Genomic DNA, 24871 nt, shown 5'->3' on the forward strand with positions numbered 1-24871 from the left:
GCTAGAATACTGGAGTGGGTTGCCATGCCCTCCTCCAGAGGATCTTCCCAACCCAGGGATCGAACCCAAGTCTCCCGCATTGCAGGTGGATTCTTTACTACCTGAGCCACCAGAGAAACCCAAGAATACTGGAGTGGATTGCCTATCGCTTCTCCAGGATCTTCCCGACCCAGGAATCGAACCGGGGTCTCCTGCATTGCAGGCGGATTCTTTACCAGCTGAGCTACCAGGGAAGCCCCTACTTTAATACACTTCAAGTCTTTTCCCTGCCCTTCTCCATTTGCACTGCTTTCTGAAGAAGGAGGGATAACCTAGCCACTTGGTGAATCTGAGAGAAGAAACAGGACATGTATGGCTTAGCACCTTCCTCTCAGCACCCTGGGCTGACACACAGTAGGGTCTCCCCTGTTAAAGTTTAGGGGGCAGGCTTGGATTAGAGGAGTGTCAGCAGAACCTCTTGGTGTGACAGTCAGCCCCATCCTCCAACTTAGCTTGTATCAGTAAAAAGCTAATCGTTTGCTCTCCACCTGCCTGAATGTTCTGAGTCTGTCTCACAAGTGGTCCCGAATAGCAAGAAACAGTGGTATCTACTGACTCCCTACAGCTCTGACCCAGGCCCACACTCTAAGTACTTCATAAACGATAGCTATCGTTTGTGTGTGCTCAGTCGCTCAGTCGTGTCTGACTCTTTGTGGCCCCATGGACTGCAGCATGCCAGGCTCCTCTGCCCATGTAATTCTCCAGGCAAGAATACTGGAGTAGGTTGCCATTTCCTCCTCCAGGGGATCTTCCCAACCCAGGGATCGAACTCAGCTCTCTTGCAACTCTGCACTGGCAGGCAGGTTCTTTACCACTAGCAACTGTTTAGATTCTAATAATTACCCTACAGATTTTCCAGCCCAACCTCCTTTACTGTTAAAATTCTCCTTGCAAAATGCACCCCACAACTTGCCTTGACAACTAGAAAGAATATTTGTGTGTGTGTGTGTGTGTGTGTTAATATTTACTTGGCTGTACCGGATCTTAGCTGTGGCACGTGGGATCTTTAGCTGTGTCATGTGAACTCTTACTTGCAACACATGGGATCTAGTTCCCTGACCAGGGATTAAACCCAGACGCCCTGCATTGGGAGCATGGAGTCTTGGCTACTGCACTACTAGGGAAGTCCCTTGTGTGTATTTTTAAATACAAAGTGCGTTTCATTGAATCAGGGCCCTCAGCATCATGCTCTTCTCCCCAAAAGCCTTGGCAGTTACACAGATTTACCTAGAAGTGCACTCACCTGTGACTTAGCAGCAGCAGCACTCACCTGTAAGTATAATAGTAAAGTCCCAGCCACAGGCTACCTGCTGGATGGCACAGCCAAGGAGCGATTTGCAGGGGGTAAAATACAGGACCTCCTCTGTGTGACCCAGCCCCAGCTGCCCATCTTTGTTCAGGCCACACACAAAAAGGCTTCCTTCATCTGCAAAATACAAAGGTTTTGGTGGTAGTATGTGCAGGGGAAATTACAACCGCCAAAGTGAGCAAAAGGATTTCATAAATTATCTGGAGTCATGGACCCACTAACTTTTTTCCCACCCAAGTTAATAAGCCATGCATGTTAAGATGCTCTGGACCTAATGGCACAGGGCCAAGGGGTTACAACCTAATATCTAAATGGAAACTCCAAGTTCCACAGCAGTGGCCAATCAATCACCAAATTGAGCATCTACTGTAACAATAAAAGCCAGTATCTATTTGGAATATAAAATGTGCCAAGTACTCTTCTAAGGGCCTCGTGTGTGAAGCCAACTTATCTTTTATGCATAGTGCCAGGGTGCACAATACTCGTAGAGGCCCACAAAAATGTTTTAATTAAAATTTTTTAAATAAAAAATATATGTAATAAAAATATATAATACTAAATCTAGCCTGGATTATATTAATCTTTATATCTGTGCCACTGTAAGTATAATTTTAAATATTTCTTTATAGAGGGAGGCCAAAGTTTCAAGTACCCATGAAAGTCATAATGCAGTCCTGTTAACTTACGGATTCTCCTTATCCACCACCATTATGCTCATGTAACAGAGAAGCAACTGTGGCACAGAGAAATTAAGTAATTTGCCCAAGGCCACACAGCCAGTAATTAAAAGAACCGGGATTTAAACCCAGGAGGTTTGATTCCAGAGCTCAAGTTCTTAGTCAGGATGGAACATGCCCTCTTTGGCAATATTATAGCACTTGTAATCCTTACTAAGTACTACTCCAGCTACTGTGAGGGAAGATTAAGGAAAATACAAAGTTCTTGCTCTCAGGGAATATTCAACTTAACTGCAAGGACTTCTAATTCATAGGTGAAAGTTAAATATCAATATACAGCATAAAGTATAATATACATTGCAACTTGGCCACTATTTGTCTTGTAACTTGAAGCAGTTTTCCTCTCTGAGCCTCATGTGGGGAGGGGAGAGAGGGGAAGAAAGGGGTCTTGATCTCTGAAATCCTTTTGGCTCTGACAACCTAGGATTCTCTGATTGTAGCCTGATTTCATCACAAAAATGCTGTCCTCTGCAAAATACAAAAGGCTGAAAGACGGTAACATAACACCCTAGGGGGAAATGTCCAAATAAGAAAGTGAGAGGCTGTTCTGGAAGGAAGTTACCTGTGACAACAGCAGAGTGGCCCCCTCCTCCTGTGATCCTCTTGATACAACCAGATTTACAGAAGTCACTCAGTTGCTGGGCAGAAAGCACATCTTCCTTGTGGCCAAGGCCAAGTTGCCCATAGCTATTTGCACCCTAGGGATAAAACAAGCCAATCACGAAAAAGTATGGGAACTTCCATAACCTCAGCTGGTCGATGTGAATCTACCAGTCCCCACCTTTCTCACCCTGACACTCCTCTCTGAGCCTAGGACAGATAAGACGCCATAGGCTCCTTCTTACGAAGATGTTATACAACACCTACACTTGGACAGAGGCCCCAGAACACCTCAGTTTCTATGTGGGAGGAGCCATCAGCATCCACAGCTCATCCTGGGATACTCCTCAGCTTCCCCTTCCAACATCCCAGCCAATATGTGTTGCTTCGGGCAGACAGCGTAGGAGTTCCTTCTGATAAAAATCTAGGATAGCTAAAGTAAGATATAATCAGGAAAAATAGGAACAAAGTGGGTGGGGAAGAATGTAGTAGTACTAGTTCTTAACCCTTCTCCCCACAGCCTCACTGGGGAAACTAGCAATGAGCTTCTGGAATCAAAGTCAGCTGCGGATTTTGTGCCCGCAAGCAGAGCGCATCACTGTTATTTCATACGCACAGTGAAAGAGGCTGGCAACGATCTCTAAGGACCTTTCCAAGTACACTGTTTTGGGACTGTAAGACTCACGCCATGAGATTCCTCTAAGGAAACATATTTCCCCTTGGTGGGCAATATGTGTGTCATCATTATTATATGATAAAGGTCCAGAATCCCTAACCTGAAACCTTTGCAGCCAGATGTATTTCAGTTTTGGAAGTTTACAGACTTCAGAAAAGCAATGTGGTATATAAATCATACACGCGGCTGCAAGGACCGGGAGCAGCACTCCATAAGTAAAACAGTATTATTTCTGCGGTGAATGGTACGAATACTCACAGTGGTCAAAGACTGTAAACAGCCTCATGTCAAGTCAGTATTGGCTTTTCAGAGTTTCCTGTATTCAAAATTGAAGATAAGGGATAATGGGTGGGCCTGCAGGGAAAATCTTATTAAGATTTTGAGAATCCTTATAATTTCTCCAACTACCTACTGCTGGTTGGTTCTTAAGTAGTAAAACTTTTAAAACGTGTTCATTTTGTAAGACACCTGAATGAAAAAAAGTGATTTAAACTCAAAAATGCATGCATGCATACAAACTCCTGTCCCGTGTGCTCTATTCCACAGTCATCCTGGGCTGCAAGGACTCCCTGCTGGACGAGCAAGCCATGCAGGGACACAGGTCCCAGAAGTCCCAGAATTCCCTAGGGCAATATTAGCTACCAACTACTGAGTGCTTGCTTCTCTGTATGTTGGGCATTAATTCTCACAACAGAGGAGAGGGCATTATCGTTCTCAGTTCACAGATGAAGAAACTAAGGCTCAGAGAGGTTAAATAACTTTCCATGGTCACACAGCTGAGTAGACAAGTCAAATGCCCCGCTCCTTTCATTATAGCCTATTTTGCCTCTAAGAATAAAGAAAAAAGGCATATATGGTGAACCAGCCCAGAGCTTACCTAGCAGGAAGCTAACTGTATGACCCTTTCTAAAACAGCACCCCAATCCCTTTACGTCCTTTTTCTGCTTTATTTTTCTTCATGGCGCTCCCTGGCATTACACTGTATGTTTACTTGTTTACTGCCTACCTCTCCCACTAAAAAGTAAACTCCATGAGGGCAGGAACCTTGTTCTTTTCACTGCTGTTTCCCTTGCATCTGAAATGGTGCTGGTCCAAAGAAGGTGGGCACGTATTTTACAGGGAATGAACGTAAGACCCTATGAGTCTCTACCTAGGAAAGACTTGCACAATGTGAGGTGGAGAACAAGTGTACAGGATTTCTCTGTTAGCTGTAAGAGCTCCAAGGCCCCACGACCAGGGCTACAGGTTGCTGAACAGAAAGTAATACACCAACATTATGGGATTCAAATTTGGCACCAAATTTTTGTGATGCAGCAAGAGGCCCTACACCCATGATAGAGCAAAACAAAGGGAAATTTTAATACAACCTATTACAGCTGTATTTGCCTCCCATCCTTATAAACAGTCCATACATCTCACACACACACACACACACACACACACACACATCTCTATAAAGGTAAATTCCCTTGTTATGAACTGATCTGTGTTCACTGAAAGTCATCTGTTGAAACCCTAATCTCAGTGCCTCAGAATGTGATTTGTATTTGGATTCAGGGCCTTTTAAAAGGCAACTAAGGTTCCATGAGATCATAAGGATGTGTCCCAAATCCAGTATGACCGGTATCCTTATAAGAGGAAACACGTGAACACTCCCCACCCACAGAAAAAGCCGCATGAGGACACAGCAAACAGGAGGCCATCTCTAAGCCAAAGAGACAGGACCCAGACGAAACTAAACGTGCTGATATCTTGATCTTGGATTTCTACCCTCCAGACTGTGAGAAAATAAATTTCCATTGTTTAAGCCTCCCCATCTGTGTTATTTTGTTATGGCAGCCTTAGCAAACTAATACATCCCTCCACACAGCTAATGCAGCAGGAAGAATACACCATCAAGACTCCAAGCACAGCAAGGAGGTTAGGTTCAACAGTATTTTTGCTTCAGTACTGACAAGGCCATATGTGAAAGGCCTTGTCAGTACTGTCTACACAGACCCCAGTCCCTGGCCTCGGACAAACAGCCATCCCAGGCACACAGCCAATCCCTAATTCCACACCCAGCTCAAGGGCCATCTCAAAGGCACCTAGAGATTCAGACTACCTCAAGCCACGCCAGGCTCTCCATTCTGCCCATCAGAATGCAATCCCGCATTCAATAAATACTACCCAGTGCTGATAATTAGCTTTAAAAAAAAATTAGTCAATACATACTGGTTTTAACAGCAATAAAGGTCTTATCCTCTCCCACCTCCTTCTCCACCATCCCCAATGCAAGAGCTGCAAGTCTTTAATTCCTGTGCTTTTCCCAAAAGACCTGCACATAGTTCTGCACACAACAGGTACTCATTCATCCATTAGTCAACAAATGTGTACTGAGCACCTTACAATGTGCCAGGCATGAGCCCCGCACAGTACCCACCCTCCTGATGCCTACATTCTAGCGAAGGAGACTGATATTATTAACAACTCATACATTTCAATACAATTATGCCCTGTGAAGAACTACAAGACACTGTGTCTGCTTGTTCCCATGCATCTGGCCGGATGCCTGCCACGCTCTCCTGTGCACAGGCTCTCCTCTTGCCCAACCACGATACATAAAGATGACCCCGTCTCTCACTGCTCTGGTCAAACCAACACCAGCGCAGTCTCCCACACTCCCAGTGCAGGCAGGTTCAATCACAGCCGAATATCTGCAACTATGCAGGGTCTCGCCGCGTGCACGGTTCAACACGGCAGGCCTCACACCAAAAGGATGCTCCAACCAGGCGGGGGTGGAGCTGGGGAAAGGCCTCCATCCTCCTGGCAACGGGAGGGTGAGAAGCACAGGTGGCCCCACAGGGCGGTAGTCTCTGCACAGAGCCCGCCGCGCGGTCTTTCCCAGCGCTATCGAGGCCTGAAGTCTGTCGCGGACTCACACACTGTGTCCGGGTAGCAGGTTCTTCCCTCTGCGCCGCAGCTCCTCCGATCCGAAGCCCCTAAGTCACCCACGAAGACCCTTCCCTCCCGATCCTCTTCTACCCAGACCCCAAACCAGGATCCTCCAACCCGGAGCGCCTCTCGGACCTCGACCACTGGGCCCCAGGGCCGCCCACGCCCAGGCCGGGGGCTTCCCAGGGTCTGTGCGACCCTCAGTTCCAGCTGCCTCGGCCCGGGGGCGGAGTCACGTACCCAAGCGAAGAGCGCGGCAGCTGTAGGGACGGCCTCCGAGGAGTGCGGTTCTGGCTCCATGCGGGCACTCTCAGCCCGCGCTTCCGGGGGGGCCGGCGCGGGGACAGGCCCTCCCGGAGAGAGGGCGGGGCGGGGGCGGGGCCGTCTCGGGCAGGGGGCGGGGCGGGGCGGGGGCGGAGCCCTCCTGGGCACTGGGGTGGGACCCGCCAGGGAGGGAGCGGGGCGGGACCGGCCGGGCAGGGGGTGGGGCGGGGCCCGCCGGGGGAGAGGCTTGCCGAAGCGGGGCAGGCCTGGGAAGGGATTGGTGAAGGGTGTGCGGCGCCCACGCCGGGGAAGGGTCTGCGGCTGGCTGTGGGCCGCCCCCTCTTGCAGCTGCTAACCTGGCGCCGGCGGGAGCGGGTTTGCAGTTCCCCCATCACCCCGCCCCGGCGCGCTACGAGCGTCTCCGCCCCCTGTCTCTGGTCTCGCCCGGCAGCTTGGCGTCTCCTTCCCTCCCCTCGCTCTCTATTTTTAGTAATAATTCTGTAAGCTTGCGCTACGCTAAACCGTTCAGAAAGCTCGCTCAGGTTAGAGCCCCATGACGGCCCGGAGTGGCTGACAGAACGGGGATTGCATCACCATTTTGATGGGGAAGAAATTGAGCCTGGGAAGGGAGGTGGAAAGGGTCCCGTCTTAGGCCAAACTGGCTTCGGGCCTGCTTTGGTGTGCAGTTTGCAAGATCGAAGGGTGCTTCCTAGTGGGCGAACGTAGTGTCTTACAGCGTTGCTCAACGCCCTCAGCTCCTGGCACGGAGCGGGAACTCACCCCCGGATACTGAACTAAGGAGGCTGGTTTTCAACTGATTCCTGCCTGCCAGAGCGGCCTTCTAACCCTCAGCGCTTCCAGCAGCAGAATCCAGCTGCCCGGATTCTGATCATCAGGTAATAACTTGGATAATAACTGAATGATTTTCATCCAGCAAAAATTTTCATATAAAACAGCTTTTATCAGACACACCTTCATACACTATCAGACAATTTTTCTGAAGGAAAATGTAGCAAAGAATACTACGAATATGAAGATAGCAATTCCACTTCTGTTCATTTATCACAAGAAAAAAAATTGGAACTATGCACAAACCCTTGTACTCCAAGTTATTCATTATGGGGTTACATATAATAGTAAAGAACTTAGAATCTAAAGTCCTTAAAGTTCAAAAACAAATTGATTAAATTGTATAGCCATGCACTTGAATACTAGGCTGCCATTAAAAAAAAAAACGTTTTGTAAAATAGTAACAGAAATATTCATGATGTATAATTAAAGCAAATATTATATCAATTTCATGCACACACACGCTGGGTGTTGGATTACAGGTGATTTTTATTTTCTTTTTTGTACTTTTTGTACACAACCCAGACTCCAAGCCACAACTTATCTTGCGGGTACAAATGGGGTCACATTAAAAAGATAGTCCGTATTCAGTGGTTCTTGACCCCTCTGCTGACACAAGCCTCCAGTACTCATCACCCTTTATACCTGAGAGGCCCTTGCTAGCGTCTCCCTGAGCTCTTATAGTATTTCCCATTCTTTCACTCCACCCACTCCTTGGTGTTTCTGCCTAAAGACCACTTAAGGGCAGCACCTCACATTTACCTGTCCAGTCTGTGGCATCTTGAAAACATGGAGGACCATGCTAATAAAAATGAAAACCTTAGAGGCAAAGCAGCTCTTTGTTCTCAAGAGAACTTGATGTGCAAAAACTATACTGTTTGCTGATTGTTTTTAAGTTAAATGATTTAGTGAAAGTCACTCAGTCGTGTCCCGTTCTTTGTGACCACATACAGCCCATGGAATTCTCCAGGCCAGAATACTGGAGTGGATAGCTGTTCCCTTCTCCAGGGGATCTTCCCAACCCAGGGATCGAACCCAGGTCTCCAGCATTGCAGGCAGACTCTCTACCAGCTGAGCCACCAGGGAAGCCTGTTTTATAAGAGTGGCCTTTTATATGATCAGACTATCGTTCCTTTTTTTAAAATTAATTAATTGATTGATATTTTTGGCTGTGGTGGATCTTCATTGCTGCACACAGGCTTCTCTAGTTGTGGTGAGCAAGGGCTACTCTTAATTGCAGTGTGCAAGCTTCTCATCGCAGTGGCTTTTCTTATTGTAGAGTATGGGCTCTAGGCATAGGACTTCAGTAGTTGCAGCACACGGGGCTCAGCTGCCCTGCTGCAGGTGGTATCTTCCCCAACCAAGGATCAAACCCTTGTCTCCTGCATTGGCAGGTAGACTCTTAACCACTGGACCACTAGGGAAGTCCCTGACCATTCCTTTTAAGCATATGTAATAGTATAAAATGAGACCCTCCTCATCTCCATTTGGCTAGGACTCTTGGGCTTCCCTGGTGGCTCAGAGGTTAAAGCATCTGCCTCCAGTGCGGGAGACCTGGGTTCGATCCCTGGGTCGGGAAGATCCCCTGGAGAAGGAAATGGTAACCCACTCCAGTATTCTTGCCTGGAGAATCCCATGGACAGAGGAACCTGGTAGGCTACAGTCCATGGGGTAGCAAAGAGTTGGACACGACTGAGCAACTTCACTTTCACTTTCACTAAAGTAGTAAGTGCCAATTACTCCCACATTATAAAATGAGGTACAAAACCACCAAAGCAGAATTTGTGAAGGTGTCTAGAAACCTTCACATACCCTGGAAGTCTATGAAAGAGGTTGAAGAGGTTGAAAGAGAAGTCTGAGAGGATACGTGCAATATTGTCAGTGTACTATGAATCCTGCCCATTTTGTGTCTAAGGAAAGGCAGGTGTCAGCAGGGCCACTGAGAGCTTGGCATGTATCCCTCCATGTTGGGACCAGGCAGGTTGCTATCTGGGCTTCCCTGGTGGCTCAGCTGGTAAAGAATCCCCCTGCAATGCGGGAGACCTGGGTTCGATCCCTGGGTTGGGAAGATCCCCTGGAGAAGGGAAAGGCTACCCACTCCAGTATTTTGGCCTGGAGAATTCCATGGACTGTACAGTCCATATGGTTGCAAAGAGTCAGACACAACTAAGCGATTTTCACTTCAGGTTGCTGTCCAGTTCATGCTGAGAAATATCCAATGGCTTCTGGCCAGATAACTGCTCTGATAGTGAGCAGAGATATTGTTACTTTGGAGGGGTCTTTCATGTCCAGAGATTTTAAGACAAAGAATGTCTGAATATCTCCTATGTGAGTGTTTCCCATGCGTGAGCAAATTGCCCAGGGTATAGTGTTAGACTCAGCCCATGGGAATTTCTGGAGGGCTGAAGGGACCCCCACAGGAGAGTTGACTACTAGATCCATAAAGGCTGAGCGAGATGAATTCAGCATCCCATTCAGAGACATTAATATACCCGAATTAAGAGATTCCAAGAAATAAGAAGTAGGAAGCTCTTTCAAAACACCCACAGACAATGAGTCAACACTAAATACTTACCAAGTACAGAAAGCATATATACCAAGTCAATAGTATCAAACCAAAAAGAACTTCTTACTCCTTACCTCTCCTCCTCATCACCATCCCCAAACCCTGGTGGAGCCAGAGGCATTCTTGTGAGTAGAGAATGAGCCACAAGAAAATAAAAACACAAAGCACATCTCTTCCTTTCTCAGTTCTAGAGGAGAAGAAAAACTTTAATCTTAAAATTTATAACACTGGAATTTTTAAATACTGAAATGAGAGAAACAGCTTAGAAGCTAAGGACTTAAAGTGAGCAGAAAATTCAATACAGGAACCTGAGATTTCATCCAAAGGGGCATATGAAGGAACAACCTAGAGTCAGTTTTCATAGTGAGAGGATCTGGAAGAATACAGTTGTTACTCAGTTTCATCCCTTGAATATACACGCATCAGTACTTTAACTAACTTATATTATCAAGTTATATCCCTTAATACAATTTCTTGAAAGTGTTGCAGTGAAGCTACTATCAATATTTGAACTATGTACATACCACTGACTAGCTCTTCCCATTAGCAGCTTGGTTGAGTTTCAGTTCTTGAATGAAGCTCAGTTCAGTTCAGTCACTCAGTCATGTCCAACTCTTTGCAACCCCATTGACTGCAGCACGCCAGGCTTCCCTGTCTGTCACCAACTCCCCAAGCTTGCTCAAACTCACGTCCATCGAGTCAGACATGAGTTTGAGCAATGAAGCTAGATACAAATTATTTGATGAATTATTGAATGAAGCTAGATTTGAATTATTTGATGGTAACACTGTCAGGTGCCTTGTCTCCCCATAAGAGGAAAATATGAAGTTTTTTGAGTATACGGAATATATCTGTATACTATACAGGTTAGGAAGTTTTTTCTTTTAGATTATCTTATTTGATCCTGTCAATATTACTGGTATAATAAGTATTGTTGGGATCATTATTTTATAGATGAGAAAGCTGAGGCTCAAAGAAATTAAATGATTTACTCCAGGGTCAGATTTCCACAGAATATATGCAGAAATAGCTAATATATGCAGAATTTAGAATATATGTAGAATATATGCAGATTAGCTAGCTACAGACCAGTTCTCTCACCAAAAACAATTAGGAAAGATGGGAAAATATTTTTAAAATTTGTTTTAAGTCATTGGAGAGCTATGAAAGCAGCCAGAACTTGGAGGGCCAGGATCTAAAAGCTGAGAGATTTCATTTGGCACTACTTTTCTACTTGAAGCATTTGTTAATTAGCAAGCAGTGACTTGGAGGCTAAGAAGCTGGGCTCAAAGAAAAAAAGGAGCTGGGCTGAAAGCAGCAGCTGAGAAGCTGAGAAACTGAACAGTACTTTTAGCAATTTTATGCGATCAGGAGGAGTAAGAGTAAAGGAAAGGAGAGCAGAAGTCCAGGATCCCCAAGGAAAAGCCCTGGTACATACTCAAAGCTCTCCTCTGAGATTCCCAAAGAGCTGCACCCTAAGAGTAGAGGTGACCTGGAAATAGACCAGCCCTCAAAGACTGAAATGTATCATCAAGTTGACTTAGCTCCTACTTGGACTAAGCACTGCCTGCTCAAGCAAAAGTTAATTTCTTCTGGAGGAAGATAAAATCATCCAGAAGCTATGAAGGATTTCTGATAAGGAGGTTAATGATTCTTTGCTGTTGTTCAGTGGCTAAGTCAGGTCTGACTCTTTTGTGACCCCGAGGAGTACAGCATGCCAGGCTCCTCTGTCCATGGGGTTCTCACTGGAGTGAGTTGCCATTTCCTTCTTCGGGGATCTTCCTGGACCAGGGATCAAACCCATGTCCCCTGCATTGGTAGGCTGATTCTTTACCACCGAGCCACCTGGGAAGCCCCAATGATTCTTTACATATGGCTAATAAGTTTATTTTTACAGAGTCCTCTCACAATGTAATTCTCACAATAACCCAGGAAAGTACATCTAGCCCACTTAACAGATGAGAAACACAAGACTGAAACTTTATCAAGAATTCCAAAAACTGGTTACTAGGTTTTCCAGGTGTATTTGATTTCACTTATATCACATATTCATAGGCTTTTTAAAAGGAATAAGGATGTTACAGATTTTTGAAACTAATAAAATTCTAATATACATTTAAATCCATTTTCAACATACATTTGACAAAAAATATGTGCTTATTGAAAACATAAATTTTGTGTCCTTTTATTATCCAAATGACTAACAAACTTTCAAATCATAAATGTGTATCACATTGTAAAATAAAGACAAGACTGAAATAAGACAACAGTGTCTTTATACATTTCCTAGAGAGTAATATACAAACTCTATTATGTGTTGCTCTAGTAATTCCAGGATTTTTTCTTTCAGTTTGGACACACTTTGGTGTGTCATTACCACTGTATAACTCCAAATGACAAAATAGGCAGATTAAGAAATGTAGGCATTCTGACAACCAGATTTTGAAGCGTTCGTTCTTCAAAAAGTCAGGAAAATACCATCTGTGTCTCTGAGTAATAACTCACTGATTAACCATTATGAACCGCACTTTTGGTTCAAGTCTGTTCTGATATTTGAGTAAGTATTAACATATTCCTTGAGGCTTTGAAGAAATATATTTAAAATGCATGAAAACTCTAAGACTCTCAAGATTCCTCATTTACCAAACATCACAAATTCAGAGTTGCAAAAATCTGACATCAATCATAAAATGTTTCCATTATTCTGAAGATGTGAATTATAATTGTTGTGTCTTTAACATTTACTTTAGTGTGCTTTAATCATAGTGATTTGAAATACCATCATTTAAAAATTCAATAACTATGATTCTTTACCATAATCAAGGTTATATGAAAATAACCAGACACAGTATGCATAATTTTTTATTTGCTATCTATCATGGTTTGCTTCATAGATTTCCTTGCAACCAAATACTATAAACTACTTAACCAGTATTTCAAATGGTTTCAGATTAACTGACTTAGATCTAGTACTATCAAAGGTATATTTAACAGTTGATCAGCTATTAAAATTTACAAGTAATGTAAAAATCTGAAGTACTATAAATTAGTCTTCCTAATTCTATTTCCTTGTCTAACATAAAATGAAATAAATTTTAAGAGTTTTTAAATTTTCCTTTGAGGCCTAAAAAGGATTAAAATATCTAGGGATCTGTTGGAAAAAAATGTTAAATGATATACAATTTGACTATTAATGTGAAAAAAATTAAGGACACAGTTTTTAAAGTAGCTGATTATGAACAGAAAATTGGCTGAAAATATGACCCTGGCTTCCCTGGTGGCTCAGACAGTAAAGAATCTTCCTGCAATGCAGGAGATTCAGGTTCCATCCTGGGGTCGGGAAGATCCCCTGGAGAAGGGAATGGCTACCCACTCCAGTATTTTTGCCTGGAGAATCCCATGGACAGAGAAGTCTGGTGGTCTGCAGTCCATGGTATCACAAAGAATCAAACACGACTGAGTGACTAACAGTTTCAGTTTCATTCACCATTAATAGAAATGAGATCACTGGGAGAGGAAACTGATGGAGCACAATATTCAGGTGATTCTGAGTTCCTTTTTGGACCTATAGAGTTTAAAATTCTTGGCAGGGCTGCCATTATGCACAACCCCATTTCATTCTATGTAAATAGTGTGACAAGAAGTTACACAACATTGGCCTAATTTATGGGGCATTAGATGGAAATATCTATTAGGCAGTTGGATTTAAAAGGCAAAAACTCAAGACAGGTGTTAAGAGTTAGAATTGCAAATATGGGACACATACGGAATAAGAATTGAAGTTATGGACACGGATGACATCTCCATGAACAGAAAGCAGAGAGAAAAGAGGGCCAAAAGCAGAAACTTGAGGAAAGTCTTCTTTTCGTGGGTGGGGGGAGAATAGGAGCAAACTGAAAAAATAAAGCCTGTCCTGTGGCCTCCAGAGTTACCCGTTAATACCAGACCTGCTCCTTGTACTACACCGCTGACACCACATAAAAGCCAGTGCTAGCTACCTTCACTGTTTCAGTGTCAGTCTGAAAATGCTCTTCCTGACATTTCTTACACCATTTTCTTCCCCATTTCCGCACCCTATACCCTCACGCCTGGCCTTCCTATTTATGGTCTCTGCTTATACCTTGGAAATAAAGTGCTTGGCACTGCTTTCCAACTTTAACTTGGTACGTCTCTCCTCTGTCTCAGTTTGAACTCTCCCTCTTAACAACACTGTCTCCTGCTAACCTGAGGACATTCTCTGGGGCTGCATGTCTGAGTTCAGGGCCTTGCAAGTGGCACACCCACCAAGTTCCCTTTGGCCTCCTGAGCAAGGCAGATCGTGTAAAACATACAGAGTGCCATAGAAAGAAAAGACCATCCCCAAGGAGGATGGTCACTCGGCAGGGGCTCCCTAGTGCCTACAAAATAAAGTCACAAATTCTTAACGATTATGTCCCAATCAGCCTTTCTAGATTTAGATACTCCTATTTCCCTATAAGACATTACACTTAAAATTAGACTATCTGCTCTTTACTAGGCATGTTTCATATGCAAAGCTCTCTCTGCTTTTGCTCAGGCTAGCAGTGGAGAGAGTTGGTTTCCTATTAAATTGAGGCATGTGAATGTGACCAAGCTTGGCCCAAATTTGATGATAAGTAAGATACTGTAGAAATAAGAGGATCTTAGATAACAATATGGATTAGCTCCATAATAACCATCAAGGTATTTTAAGTGATCATCATTTTACTCAAGAAGAACTGGGGAAAATAAAATCAGGCTAAGAATAGATTTATCCATTGGGTCAAGCAAATTCTCTATAAAAATTGGGATGGTAAGTGAATTGTATCGTATGTGAATTATACTTCACAAAAGCTGTTACCAAAAGAAAAAAATAAGTAGTGGCTAAAATATCTAGATGTGTGCTCGGGGTATCTGGGTACTCATTTTCAAAGAGTAATGGTCCCTTAAAGAATGTGAGTAGAGAATATTGTTTGGCTGCTGTCCCTCCACAATCAGCTCTTTAAGCAAAGCCACAGTTGGCCCACAGGCATCTGAATTGGTGCTCAGATGCTTTGAGGATGAGGACTGGTAACTGTCAGATGCTCAGCTGCCTGCTGACCTTAGCAAGGGCATCACTGACAACATCCAGCTCATGCTGAAGCTCGTTCATGGCGCTGGTTATACTCCTGGTATCTTTCAAGATCTGAATACTCCGTGTATACGGATTATACTTCACTCCAAATGGACGCTTGATTGTCTTGGTAAATTCTCTATATAAGAAAACAAATAAGAGGCAATCAGTTTCTAGGGGGAAAATGATGAAAACAGAATACTGTCCATTAGTCTAACATTGAACATATCTAAACATTCAGAAAACGAAGATCATGGCATCTGGCCCCATCACTTAATGGGAAATAGATGGGGAAACAGTGGAAAAAGTGTCAGACTTTATTTTTTTGGGCTCCAAAATCACTGCAGATGGTGATTGCAGCCATGAAATTAAAAGACACTTACTCCTTGGAAGGAAAGTTATGACCAACCTAGATAGCATGTTCAAAAGCAGAGACATTACTTTGCCAACAAAGGTCCATCTAGTAAAGGCTATGGCTTTTCCAGTGGTCATGTATGGATGTGAAAGTTGGACTGTGAAGAAAGCTGAGCGCTGAAGAATTGATGCTTTTGAAGTGTGGTGTTGGAGAAGACTCTTGAGAGTCCCTTGGACTGCAAGGAGATCCAGCCAGTCCATCCTAAAGGAGATCAGTCCTGGGTGTTCATTGGAAGGACTGATGCTGAAGCTGAAACTCTAATACTTTGGCCACCTCATGAGAAGAGTTGACTCATTGGAAAAGACCCTGATGCTGGGAGGGATTGGGGGCTGGAGGAGAAGGGGATGATAGAGGATGAGATGGCTGGATGGCATCACCGACTCTATGGACATGAATCTGAGTGAACTCCGGGAGTTGGTGATAGACAGGGAGGCCTGGTGTGCTGCAAATCATAGGGTCGCAAAGAGTCGGACCCGACTGAGCGACTGAACTAAACTGAACTGAAACACTTTGTATACTTCATGTCCTTTTTGAAATGCCATTAAACTTTCCCTCTCCCCTAGCTGGAATGAATTGCTCCTGGATAAAATGCAAAATGATGTTTCATCTGTATCTCTTTAAGGCTTCCAATTTGGTATATAGTAATTTGCATACATTTTGTTTTCCCTATTAGATTCTAAACTCTCTGATAGGAAGGAATGGGAAGTAACCAGTTTCTCAGTGTATATGATTCATATTTGCAACCCTGAACATAACTGTAAACAACACATCCTAAATATTTACTGTGGAAGGGAGATATGTTCCAGGCAGAAGGTGCCTCAGCTCAGTTCAGTTCAGTTCAGTTGCTCAGTTGTGTCCGACTCTTTGGGACCCCATGAATCGCAGCACGCCAGGCCTCCCTGTCCATCACCAACTCCTGGAGTTCACCCAGACTCACGTCTATCGAGTCGGTGATGCCATCCAGTCATCTCATCCTCTGTCGTCCCCCCCTCCTCCTGCCCCCAATCCCTCCCAGCATCAGAGTCTTTTCCAATGAGTCAACTCTTCGCATGAGGTGGCCAAAGTACTGGAGTTTCAGCTTTAGCATCATTCCTTCCAAAGAAATCCCAGGGCTGATCTCCTTCAGAATGGACTGGTTGGATCTCCTTGCAGTCCAAGGGACTCTCAAGAGTCTTCTCCAACACCACCGTTCAAAAGCATCAATTCTTCAGTGTTTAGCTTTCTTCACCGTCCAACTCTCACATCCATACATGACCACTGGATAAACCATAGCCTTTACTAGATGGACCTTTGTTGGCAAAGTAATGTCTCTGCTTTTCAATATGCTATCTAGGTTGGTCATAACTTTCCTTCCAAGGAGTAAGCGTAGAGGGCTTCTAATTATTAGCTGTTTACTTCTGTGACTTGTTACATTACTGGACCTACATAAGGCAGAGGAAAATTAAGGTATGAGGAAGATATACTTTACCTCATCTTCTCCTTTGCATCTTCAAAGCTTTCAGATACAAAGTAGACATCCTGAAAAGTTGTGATGAGACACTCCTGTTTGCATGTAATCTTGGGGTCAAAGGGCTTTACTTTGGCATGTCCAGAAAGAGCATGCTAGAGGACAAAGAGTCCATGAATCAAAAAATACTATCCATTTTCATAGATCACCTTCTTCACACAACTGCCAGAATCAGCACACCTCTGAATGTATTACAGAGTGGTCCCAATCTACAATTCCAAACTTATTTCCTACATCTCTATTTAATCCACAATATACTAAAGTAAAACAAATGAATTGCTATTTCCTATAAAATGCCCCACTCTTTATAACACTCTTCTCCATGTAGGATATACCCAAGGATCTTTATTTATTTACTGTTAATATGGCATCTGCTTTCTACCCAACAGTAGTTATTCCTATACATGACTTGTACCCTCCAGCAGGTGGTGGGCTCTTTGAGAGCAGGACTGTACCTTCCATTCACCACCTAACAAACAGAGGTTCATTCCTTTATTGGATACATAATAAATCTCATTGAAGAATTCCCTAGAAAGTACTGAAGTTATTGTTAGCACACCAAAAACAGTGAGGAAACAGCAAGACTTTGTTAAGCCAAAGCTTTAAAATACTTATTTATTTAGAAGATATATCTATATTCTGAATAGGCATCTATATTCAGAAAACTTAGGAAAGAGAGAAAAATACCTCTTAGGTAATGCTTACTGCCACCCCAAGTATTTTCCACAGTAAGCTCTTGTTCAAATCCAGAAACTATTTCAGGTCGCATCAATTACATTAAGTGAATATGGTTACATGCAAATATTTACAACTCTTACTTTGAGTTCACTGATGGAAGAAAGTAAGCCGGCACCAAAGACTCTTAGCTGCCCCTCTTGTTTGCACAGACCAAACTCCACAGTGAAGAAGTAGCACTGCAAAAGGACATCAGCATTACCTTCACATCGTGGATGGCTCAGTTTAAAACAAATTACGACGTTTAGGCACTGACCCAATTTACCCTGGAATAAAATCCAAGACCCCAGATTGGCTCACAAGTATTTCTACAGTCTGGCCTTGACCAAGTCAGACTTCCCAAACTTTTGTTCCTGGAACTCTTACATACTTTCAAGTATAACTAAGGACCCTAAGGACCTTCCGTGTATGTGGGATATAGCTAACTATATTTACCATATTCAAATGTAAACTGAGACAAAATTTAAATATTGACATTAATTTTAAAATATAATAAACCATTTTATGGGCTTCCCAGGTGGCTCTGTGGTAAGGAATCTGCCAGCAATGCAGGAGACCCAGGTTCAATCCCTGGGTCAGGAAGATCCCCTGGAGAAGGGAATGGCTACCCACTCCAGTATTCTTGCCTGGAGAATTTCATGGACAGAGGAGCCTAACCGGCTACAATTCATAAGGTGACAAAGAGTAGGACATGAGTGAGTGACTAACACATTAAGTTCCTTGAAGGTGGGAATTAAACTTTACTCATATTTGTATTTCCAGCATGATGTCTTATAAAATGCTAAAAAATATTTTTAGCATCATTTTTAGAGAACCTATCATTTTTTACTGAAAAAAAGGGTATATAAACTATTAACATTGTTGTATTCTAGTGTTCTTTATTTCTCTGCCTTTTTTTTTAAGCTCATGTCTTCTTTAAGTGAAGTGAAGTGAAGTCTCTCAGTCTTGCCTGCCTCTTTGCAACCCCGTGGACTGTAGCCTACCACGTCTTCTTTGGATAAACCTTAAATGTCTTCCTTTAGTGTTATTTAAACTATTTAAATTAAATTAAATATGAGCAGAGACAAATTTTCTAATGCTCATCTGGAATATGTACTTTTAAACTACACAAAAACCCACATCCCACCCCAGTTAAGAATTAATGATCTGTATAGCGATTTCCAGATTTATACCGTTGCCAGTTTTTGAACAGCCTCTTCTGAAGCTCCAAGAGAAGCCAGGCCAATTTCTTGGGAGAACTGAGCAAAACTAGGTTCAGCCAAAAGAGGAACATGACCTAAGAGTTCATGGCAGGTATCTCTGAAAAAGAGGTACAAGTTGTCACACTATGACGTTTAACATAAATGCATGATCAACCATTCAATCAAATAAAAACCTGATCTTACTTTTATTCAAACTGATCAGGTGGTATTACTTTGGAAATGGACCACAAAGGACATTATTATAGTAAAGAAATTATTTTGGTTCAAAACCTTGAGCATTCACAAACACATATACATAAATTCACGCACATACCCACAGACATCCACATGTCGCCCCACCTCCACCCCCAAATCAGGTCTCTGTTCAAATGTCACCTTTTCAGAGAGTCCTTCTCTGATCACCCTTTTCAAAATAGAAACACACACATGCACACACACACACACACACCTCTGTCCCCTTTCCCTGCTTTATTTTTCTCCATGGAACTTATAACCACCTGATATTCTATTTTATTCATATTTACTTGTTTGTTTATTTTCTGTATCTCCCATTGGAATATAAGCCCTAGGAGGGCAGGAAACTTTGAATTTTTTTCAGTCTTACATCCCCTACGCTTAGAACAGTACTTCGTACCTAACAGGTTGTCAGTTACTACTGGTAATAGTAATGGCTAGCGTGTATAGCGCAGAGAACATGTATTACAGGCCAAGCACCATTCAAAATGCTTTACATGTGCTAATTCACTTGATCTTCATGAAAACAAAACTCGTGAGGTAAGTACCATACTGATGGATGGAGCTGCGATAGAGGTACTTACGGTTCTGGAGTGTAGAGAGGATCTGAACTGTGTCTCACATACTGTGTGCAGTGGAAAACTCGAAAGGCTAAGCCTGATAAGAAATCCCTTGGTGATAAGTAACCAGCCACAGGACGGATGGAAAAACCTGTGCGTTCTGCAAAGCAAAGGAGAAAAATGTTCCCCAGAATAGACTAGTTGCTGCAACATTTTAATTCTGCCAGTGGGACCAAGTTACCACTTGGAGGGAGAACGTGAAGCTAAAACGTGTCACACAAGTCATAATTACAATGGCCAGACGATGAGTTAAGAACTTTTACACATGACATCTCCTTTCATGTTTATGATTGTGCCAACCATAAAACTATGGCTCAAAGACTCAATAATGTGCCCAAGGCCACACAGCAGATGATAAATGTAGGATGAACCCAGGCCCTACACTGCACCTTGCTGTCTCCACGAAGAGGTTAAACTGTTCCTTAGACAATCTTTCTTTAAAAAAAAAAAAAAACAAACTTTAAAAATCTGTTAATTTACACCAGAACCATTTTTTGAAACTATGATATTCTTAGCCAGTACTCCCTCTTGTAGTTTCTTTATTATCTGAACTGACTGGTGCTCTTTCATTCCCCAACAGTTGAGACTGCGTGCCCACTGTGAAAGTTACTTGCTGCAGTGGCTCTGGGGACCTCCATAAGCTCTAATACTGTCCTTCATTTCAAACTCTCAGTTCAGTTCAGTCGCTCAGTCATGTCTGATTATTTGCGACCCTATGGACTGCAGCACACCAGGCTTCCCTCTCCATCACCAACTCCAGGAGTTTGCTCAAACTCATGCTCATCGAATCAGTGATACCATCCAACCATCTCATCCTCTGTCGTCCCCTTCTCTTCCTGCCTTCAATCTTTCCCAGCATCAGGGTCTTTTCCAGTGAGTCAATTCTTCGCATCAGGTGGCCAGAGTATTGGAGTTTCAGCTACAGCATCAGTCCTTCCAATGAATATTCAGGACCAATTTCCTTTAGGATGAACCGGTTGGATCTCCTTGCAGTCCAAGGGACTCTCAAGACTCTTCTCCAACACTGCCATTCAAAAGCATCAATTCTTCAGTGTTCAGCTTTCTTTATGATCCAACTCTCACATCTATACATGACTACTGGAAAAACCATAGCTTTGACTAGATGGACCTTTTTGTCGGCAAAGTAATGTATCTGCTTTTTAATATGCTGTCTAGGTTGGTCATAGCTTTTCTTCCAAGGAGCAAGCATCTTTTAATTTCATGGCTGCAACCACCATCTGCAGTGATTTTGGAACCCAAGAAAATAAAGTCTCTCATTGTTTCCATTGTTTCCCCATCTATTTGCCATGAAGTGATGGGACCGGATGCTATGATCTTAGTTTTTTGAATGTTGTATTTTAAGCCAGCTTTTTCGCTCTCCTCTTTTACTTTTACCAAGAGTCTCCTCAGTTCCTCTTTGCTTTCTGCCATAAGGGTGGTGTCATCTGCGTATCTGAGGTTATTGATATTTCTTCCGGCAATCTTGATTCCACCTTGTGCTTCATCCAGCCTGGCATTTCGCATGATGTACTCTGCATGTAAGTTAAGTAAGCAGGGTGACAATATACAGCCTTGACAATATGCTCCTTTCCCAATTTGGAACCAGTCTATTGTTCCATGTTCAGTTATAACTGTTGCTTCTTGACCTGCATACAGATTTCTCAGAAGGTAGGTCAGGTGGTCTGGTATTCCTATTTCTTGAAGAATTTTCCACAGTTTGTTGGCATCCACACAGTCAAAGGTTTTGGCATAGTCAATAAAGCAGAAGTAGATCTTTTTCTGGAACTCTCTTGCTTTTTCTGATCCAACAGATGTTGGCAATTTGATCTCAGGTTCCTCTACTTTTTCTGAATCCAGTTTGAACATCTGGAAGTTCTCAGTTCACGTACTGTTGAAGCCTTGCTTGGAGAATTTTGAGCATTACTTTGCTAGCATGTGAGATGAGTGCAATTGTGCAGTAGTTTGAACATTTTTTGGCATTGTCTTTCTTTGGGATTGGAATGAAAACTGACCTTTTCCAGTCCTATGACCACTGTTGAGTTTTCCAAATTTGCTGTCATATTGAGTGCAGCACTTTAACAGCATCATTTTTAGGATTTGAAACAGTTCAGCTGGTATTCCATCACCTCCACTAGCTTTGTTCGTAGTGATGCTTCCTAACACCCATTTGACTTCAAATTCCAGGATGTCTGGCTCTAGGTGAGTGATCACACCATCATGGTTATCTGGTTCCTGAAGATCTTTTTTGCATAGTTCTGTGCATTCTTGCCACCTCTTCTTAATGTCTTCTGCTTCTATTAGGTCCATACCATATCTGTCCTTTATTGTGCCCATCTTTGCATGAAATGTTTGCTTGGTATCTCTAATTTTCCTGAAGAGATCTCTAGTCTTTCCCATTCTATTGTTTTCCTCTATTTCTTTGCATTGATCACTGAGCAAGGCTTTCTTATCTCTCTTTGCTATTCTTTGGAACTCTGCATTCAGATGGGTATAGCTTTCCTTTTCTCCTTTGCCTTTAGCTTCTCTTCTTTTCTCAGGTATTTCTAAGACAACCTCAGACAACCATTTTGCCTTTTTGCATTTCTTTTTCTTGGAGATAGTCTTGATCACTGCCTCCTGTACAATGTCACAAACCTCTGTCCGTAGTTCTTCAGGCATTCTGTCTATCAGATCTATTCCCTTGAATCTATTTGTCACTTCCACTGTATAATTGTAAGGGATTCGATTTAGGTTATACTTGAATTGTCTAGTGGTTTTCCCTACTTTCTTCAATTTAAGTCTGAATTTTGCAATGAGTTCATGATCTGAGCCACAGTCAGCTCCCGGTCTTGTTTTTGCTAACTGTATAAAGCTTCTCCATCTTCAGCTGCGAAGAATATAATCAATCTGATTTCAGTATTGACCATCTGGTGATGTCCATGTGTAGAGTTGTCTCTTGTGTTGTCAAAGAGGGTATTTGCTACAACCAGTGCATTCTCTTGGCAAAACTCTGTTAGCCTTTGCCCTACTTCATTTTGTTCTTCAAGGCCAAACTTGCCTATTACTCCAGGTATCTCTTGACTTCCTACTTTTGCATTCCAGTCCCCTATGATGAAAAGGACATCTTGTTTTGATGTTAGTTCTAGCAGCCCTAATGGGTCATCCTAGAACCTTTCAACTTCAGTTCACACATTCTGGTAATTCTAGTTCCACCCCATTCCTTTGTACTTGGATTCTCCCACTCTGATGGGCAAAAGAATTTTCCACAAAGATGGAGATGTTCATTATGTGGACTACCCAGTAGGGTATCCACTAGCCATGTGTGGCTACTGAGCACTGAAATGTGGCTAATGTGGTTGGGGAACTAACATCTTGATTTACATTTATTTTAATTATTTAAACAACCACAGTTGTCTAGTGGCCACCATATTTGCCAGGGTAGGTAGCCCTTTCCAACTCACATTTTGTTGGAGCTGACTCTTAATTTTGGTTTCTGTCTTTGACACTTTCCCTTGAAACATCTTTAGCTATAAGTTCTGCAGCCTGCTCAAGCTCCAGACCCCAAGTGATCAGCTTTCAGTTTCATATCCATAACAAAATATTTCCTCTAAATCTCATGCAAATGTGATTTGATAATAACTTCTGTAGCATATGCTAGTCTATCTTTGTTAAGCCCCACAAGTTCATGTGCTTTGGTTCTCTGCCATTCTTAATCACTACTATTTTTAAATCTAGTTTTCATAGGAACTACTACCATGGGTTCTTCCCTTGAAAAAACTATATTGCCATCTTCTGTTTAGTTCTTAGTTTTGTATACAGTGGTTGAGGAATGAGAATTATGGAGTTGAAAAAATATGTAGATGTTTATAACAGTCTATGTAATAAATTCTATTGTGATTGGAAAATACTGTTTTTGAATTTATTACATAGACTGTTATAAATATCTACATATCTACTCAACTCAGTAAGATAAACTCGCTTTCAGGCTTTCCTGATAGTTCAGTTGGTAAAGAATCCTCCTGCAATGCAGGAGACCCTGGTTCGATTCCTGGGTCAGGAAGATCTGCTGGAGAAGGGATAAACTACTCACTCCAGTATTCTTGGGCTTCCCTTGTGGCTCAGCTGGTAAAGAATCCGTCTGCAGTGCAGGAGATCTGGTTTCAATCCCTGGACTGGGAAGATCCCCTGGAGAAAGGAAAGGCTACCCACTCCAGTATTCTGGCCTGGAAAATTCCATGGACTGTATAGTCCATGGGGTTGCAAAGAGTCGGACACGACTGAGCAACTTTCACTTTCACTAAACTCCCTTTCAGTCAAAAACATAACTTCTATTTTTTCCCCTAAAGTTCTAATCTGCTGAGATCAAAGGGGATGTTTATTTCTCTTACATATTGTAGACTCTGGAGATCATTGGTCATTTTATTTCTTATTTTAGCTAGGAAAAAATAAGGAAACCTGGCCCAAGTAAGCATGATGGACTAAAAGGAGGAAAGTTGTCCTTACTCTTCATTTATGCTTCCCCTAAAACATCTTCTTTGGGAAAACAGTAGGATCTTAGTGTAGAAAGGGGCTTCAGAGATCATTTACTCCAATCTTTCCAAAGGTGCCTGAATCTTCTCTATCACAGATGGGTATGGAACTTTTGCATGAACATTTCCATGGATGTAGAACTGATCATCTCATTAGCCTGCTGCATTTCAAATGGCTATTTTAGCAAGATCTTCTCCATTTCGAACTAAAAGTTTGCTCTTTCTATCCAACTGTCCTTTACTTTAGAGCTGTAGAATAATCCCTCTAATATATAAGATGACCTTCAAATATTTAAATAAAGTTATAAACTCCCCTAAATTCCCAGGTTCCCTAAGGATCCTTCAGATTTTATTTATCTGATATATTTTCCTATCCCCTTACAATTCTGCTCACTTTCCTCCACATTTGCTCCAGGTTATGAATGTTCCTCTTCAAATGTGGTGCCCAATTCTCCAGGACAGAATACAGAAAAATTCTGACTTCCCATATAACCAGATGTTAGTCCTCTATTAAAAATTCTGTTGTGGTTGAAAAAGAGTTCAATACTCCTTTTATAAAAATTATA

At 42.6% G+C, this 24871-nt stretch overlaps 2 protein-coding genes across 5 annotated transcripts in view; both read right to left on the minus strand.

Moving 5' to 3' along the window:
* The window catches only part of SERGEF (secretion regulating guanine nucleotide exchange factor), a 248107-nt gene extending 241442 nt beyond the window's left edge, over window positions 1–6665 (minus strand). The window contains exons 1-3 of one of the 2 annotated variants that reach the window (XM_027563417.1): window positions 6536–6665; window positions 2648–2783; window positions 1310–1465 (exon numbers count right to left, since the gene is read on the minus strand). In XM_027563417.1, coding sequence (XP_027419218.1) covers window positions 1310–1465; window positions 2648–2783; window positions 6536–6595 — 352 coding nt within the window. In that variant the 5' untranslated portion in view covers window positions 6596–6665. The remainder of the gene's footprint in view (window positions 1–1309; window positions 1466–2647; window positions 2784–6535) is intronic. The other variant, XM_027563418.1, reaches the window with a different exon arrangement.
* Window positions 6666–11845: 5180 nt separating this feature from the next.
* Window positions 11846–24871, minus strand: part of TPH1 (tryptophan hydroxylase 1) — a 32708-nt gene continuing 19682 nt past the window's right edge. For 2 of the 3 annotated variants that reach the window (XM_027563422.1, XM_027563419.1), the window contains exons 7-11: window positions 19762–19897; window positions 18914–19040; window positions 17825–17920; window positions 16968–17101; window positions 13375–15223 (exon numbers count right to left, since the gene is read on the minus strand). In XM_027563422.1, the coding sequence (XP_027419223.1) occupies window positions 15049–15223; window positions 16968–17101; window positions 17825–17920; window positions 18914–19040; window positions 19762–19897 (668 nt within the window). In that variant the 3' untranslated portion in view covers window positions 13375–15048. Of the gene's footprint in view, window positions 15224–16967; window positions 17102–17824; window positions 17921–18913; window positions 19041–19761; window positions 19898–24871 lie in introns of all 3 variants that reach the window. The other variant, XM_027563421.1, reaches the window with a different exon arrangement.

Source organism: Bos indicus x Bos taurus, chromosome 15, assembly GCF_003369695.1.
Source record: "Bos indicus x Bos taurus breed Angus x Brahman F1 hybrid chromosome 15, Bos_hybrid_MaternalHap_v2.0, whole genome shotgun sequence".
Classification (NCBI taxonomy): domain Eukaryota; kingdom Metazoa; phylum Chordata; class Mammalia; order Artiodactyla; family Bovidae; genus Bos; species Bos indicus x Bos taurus.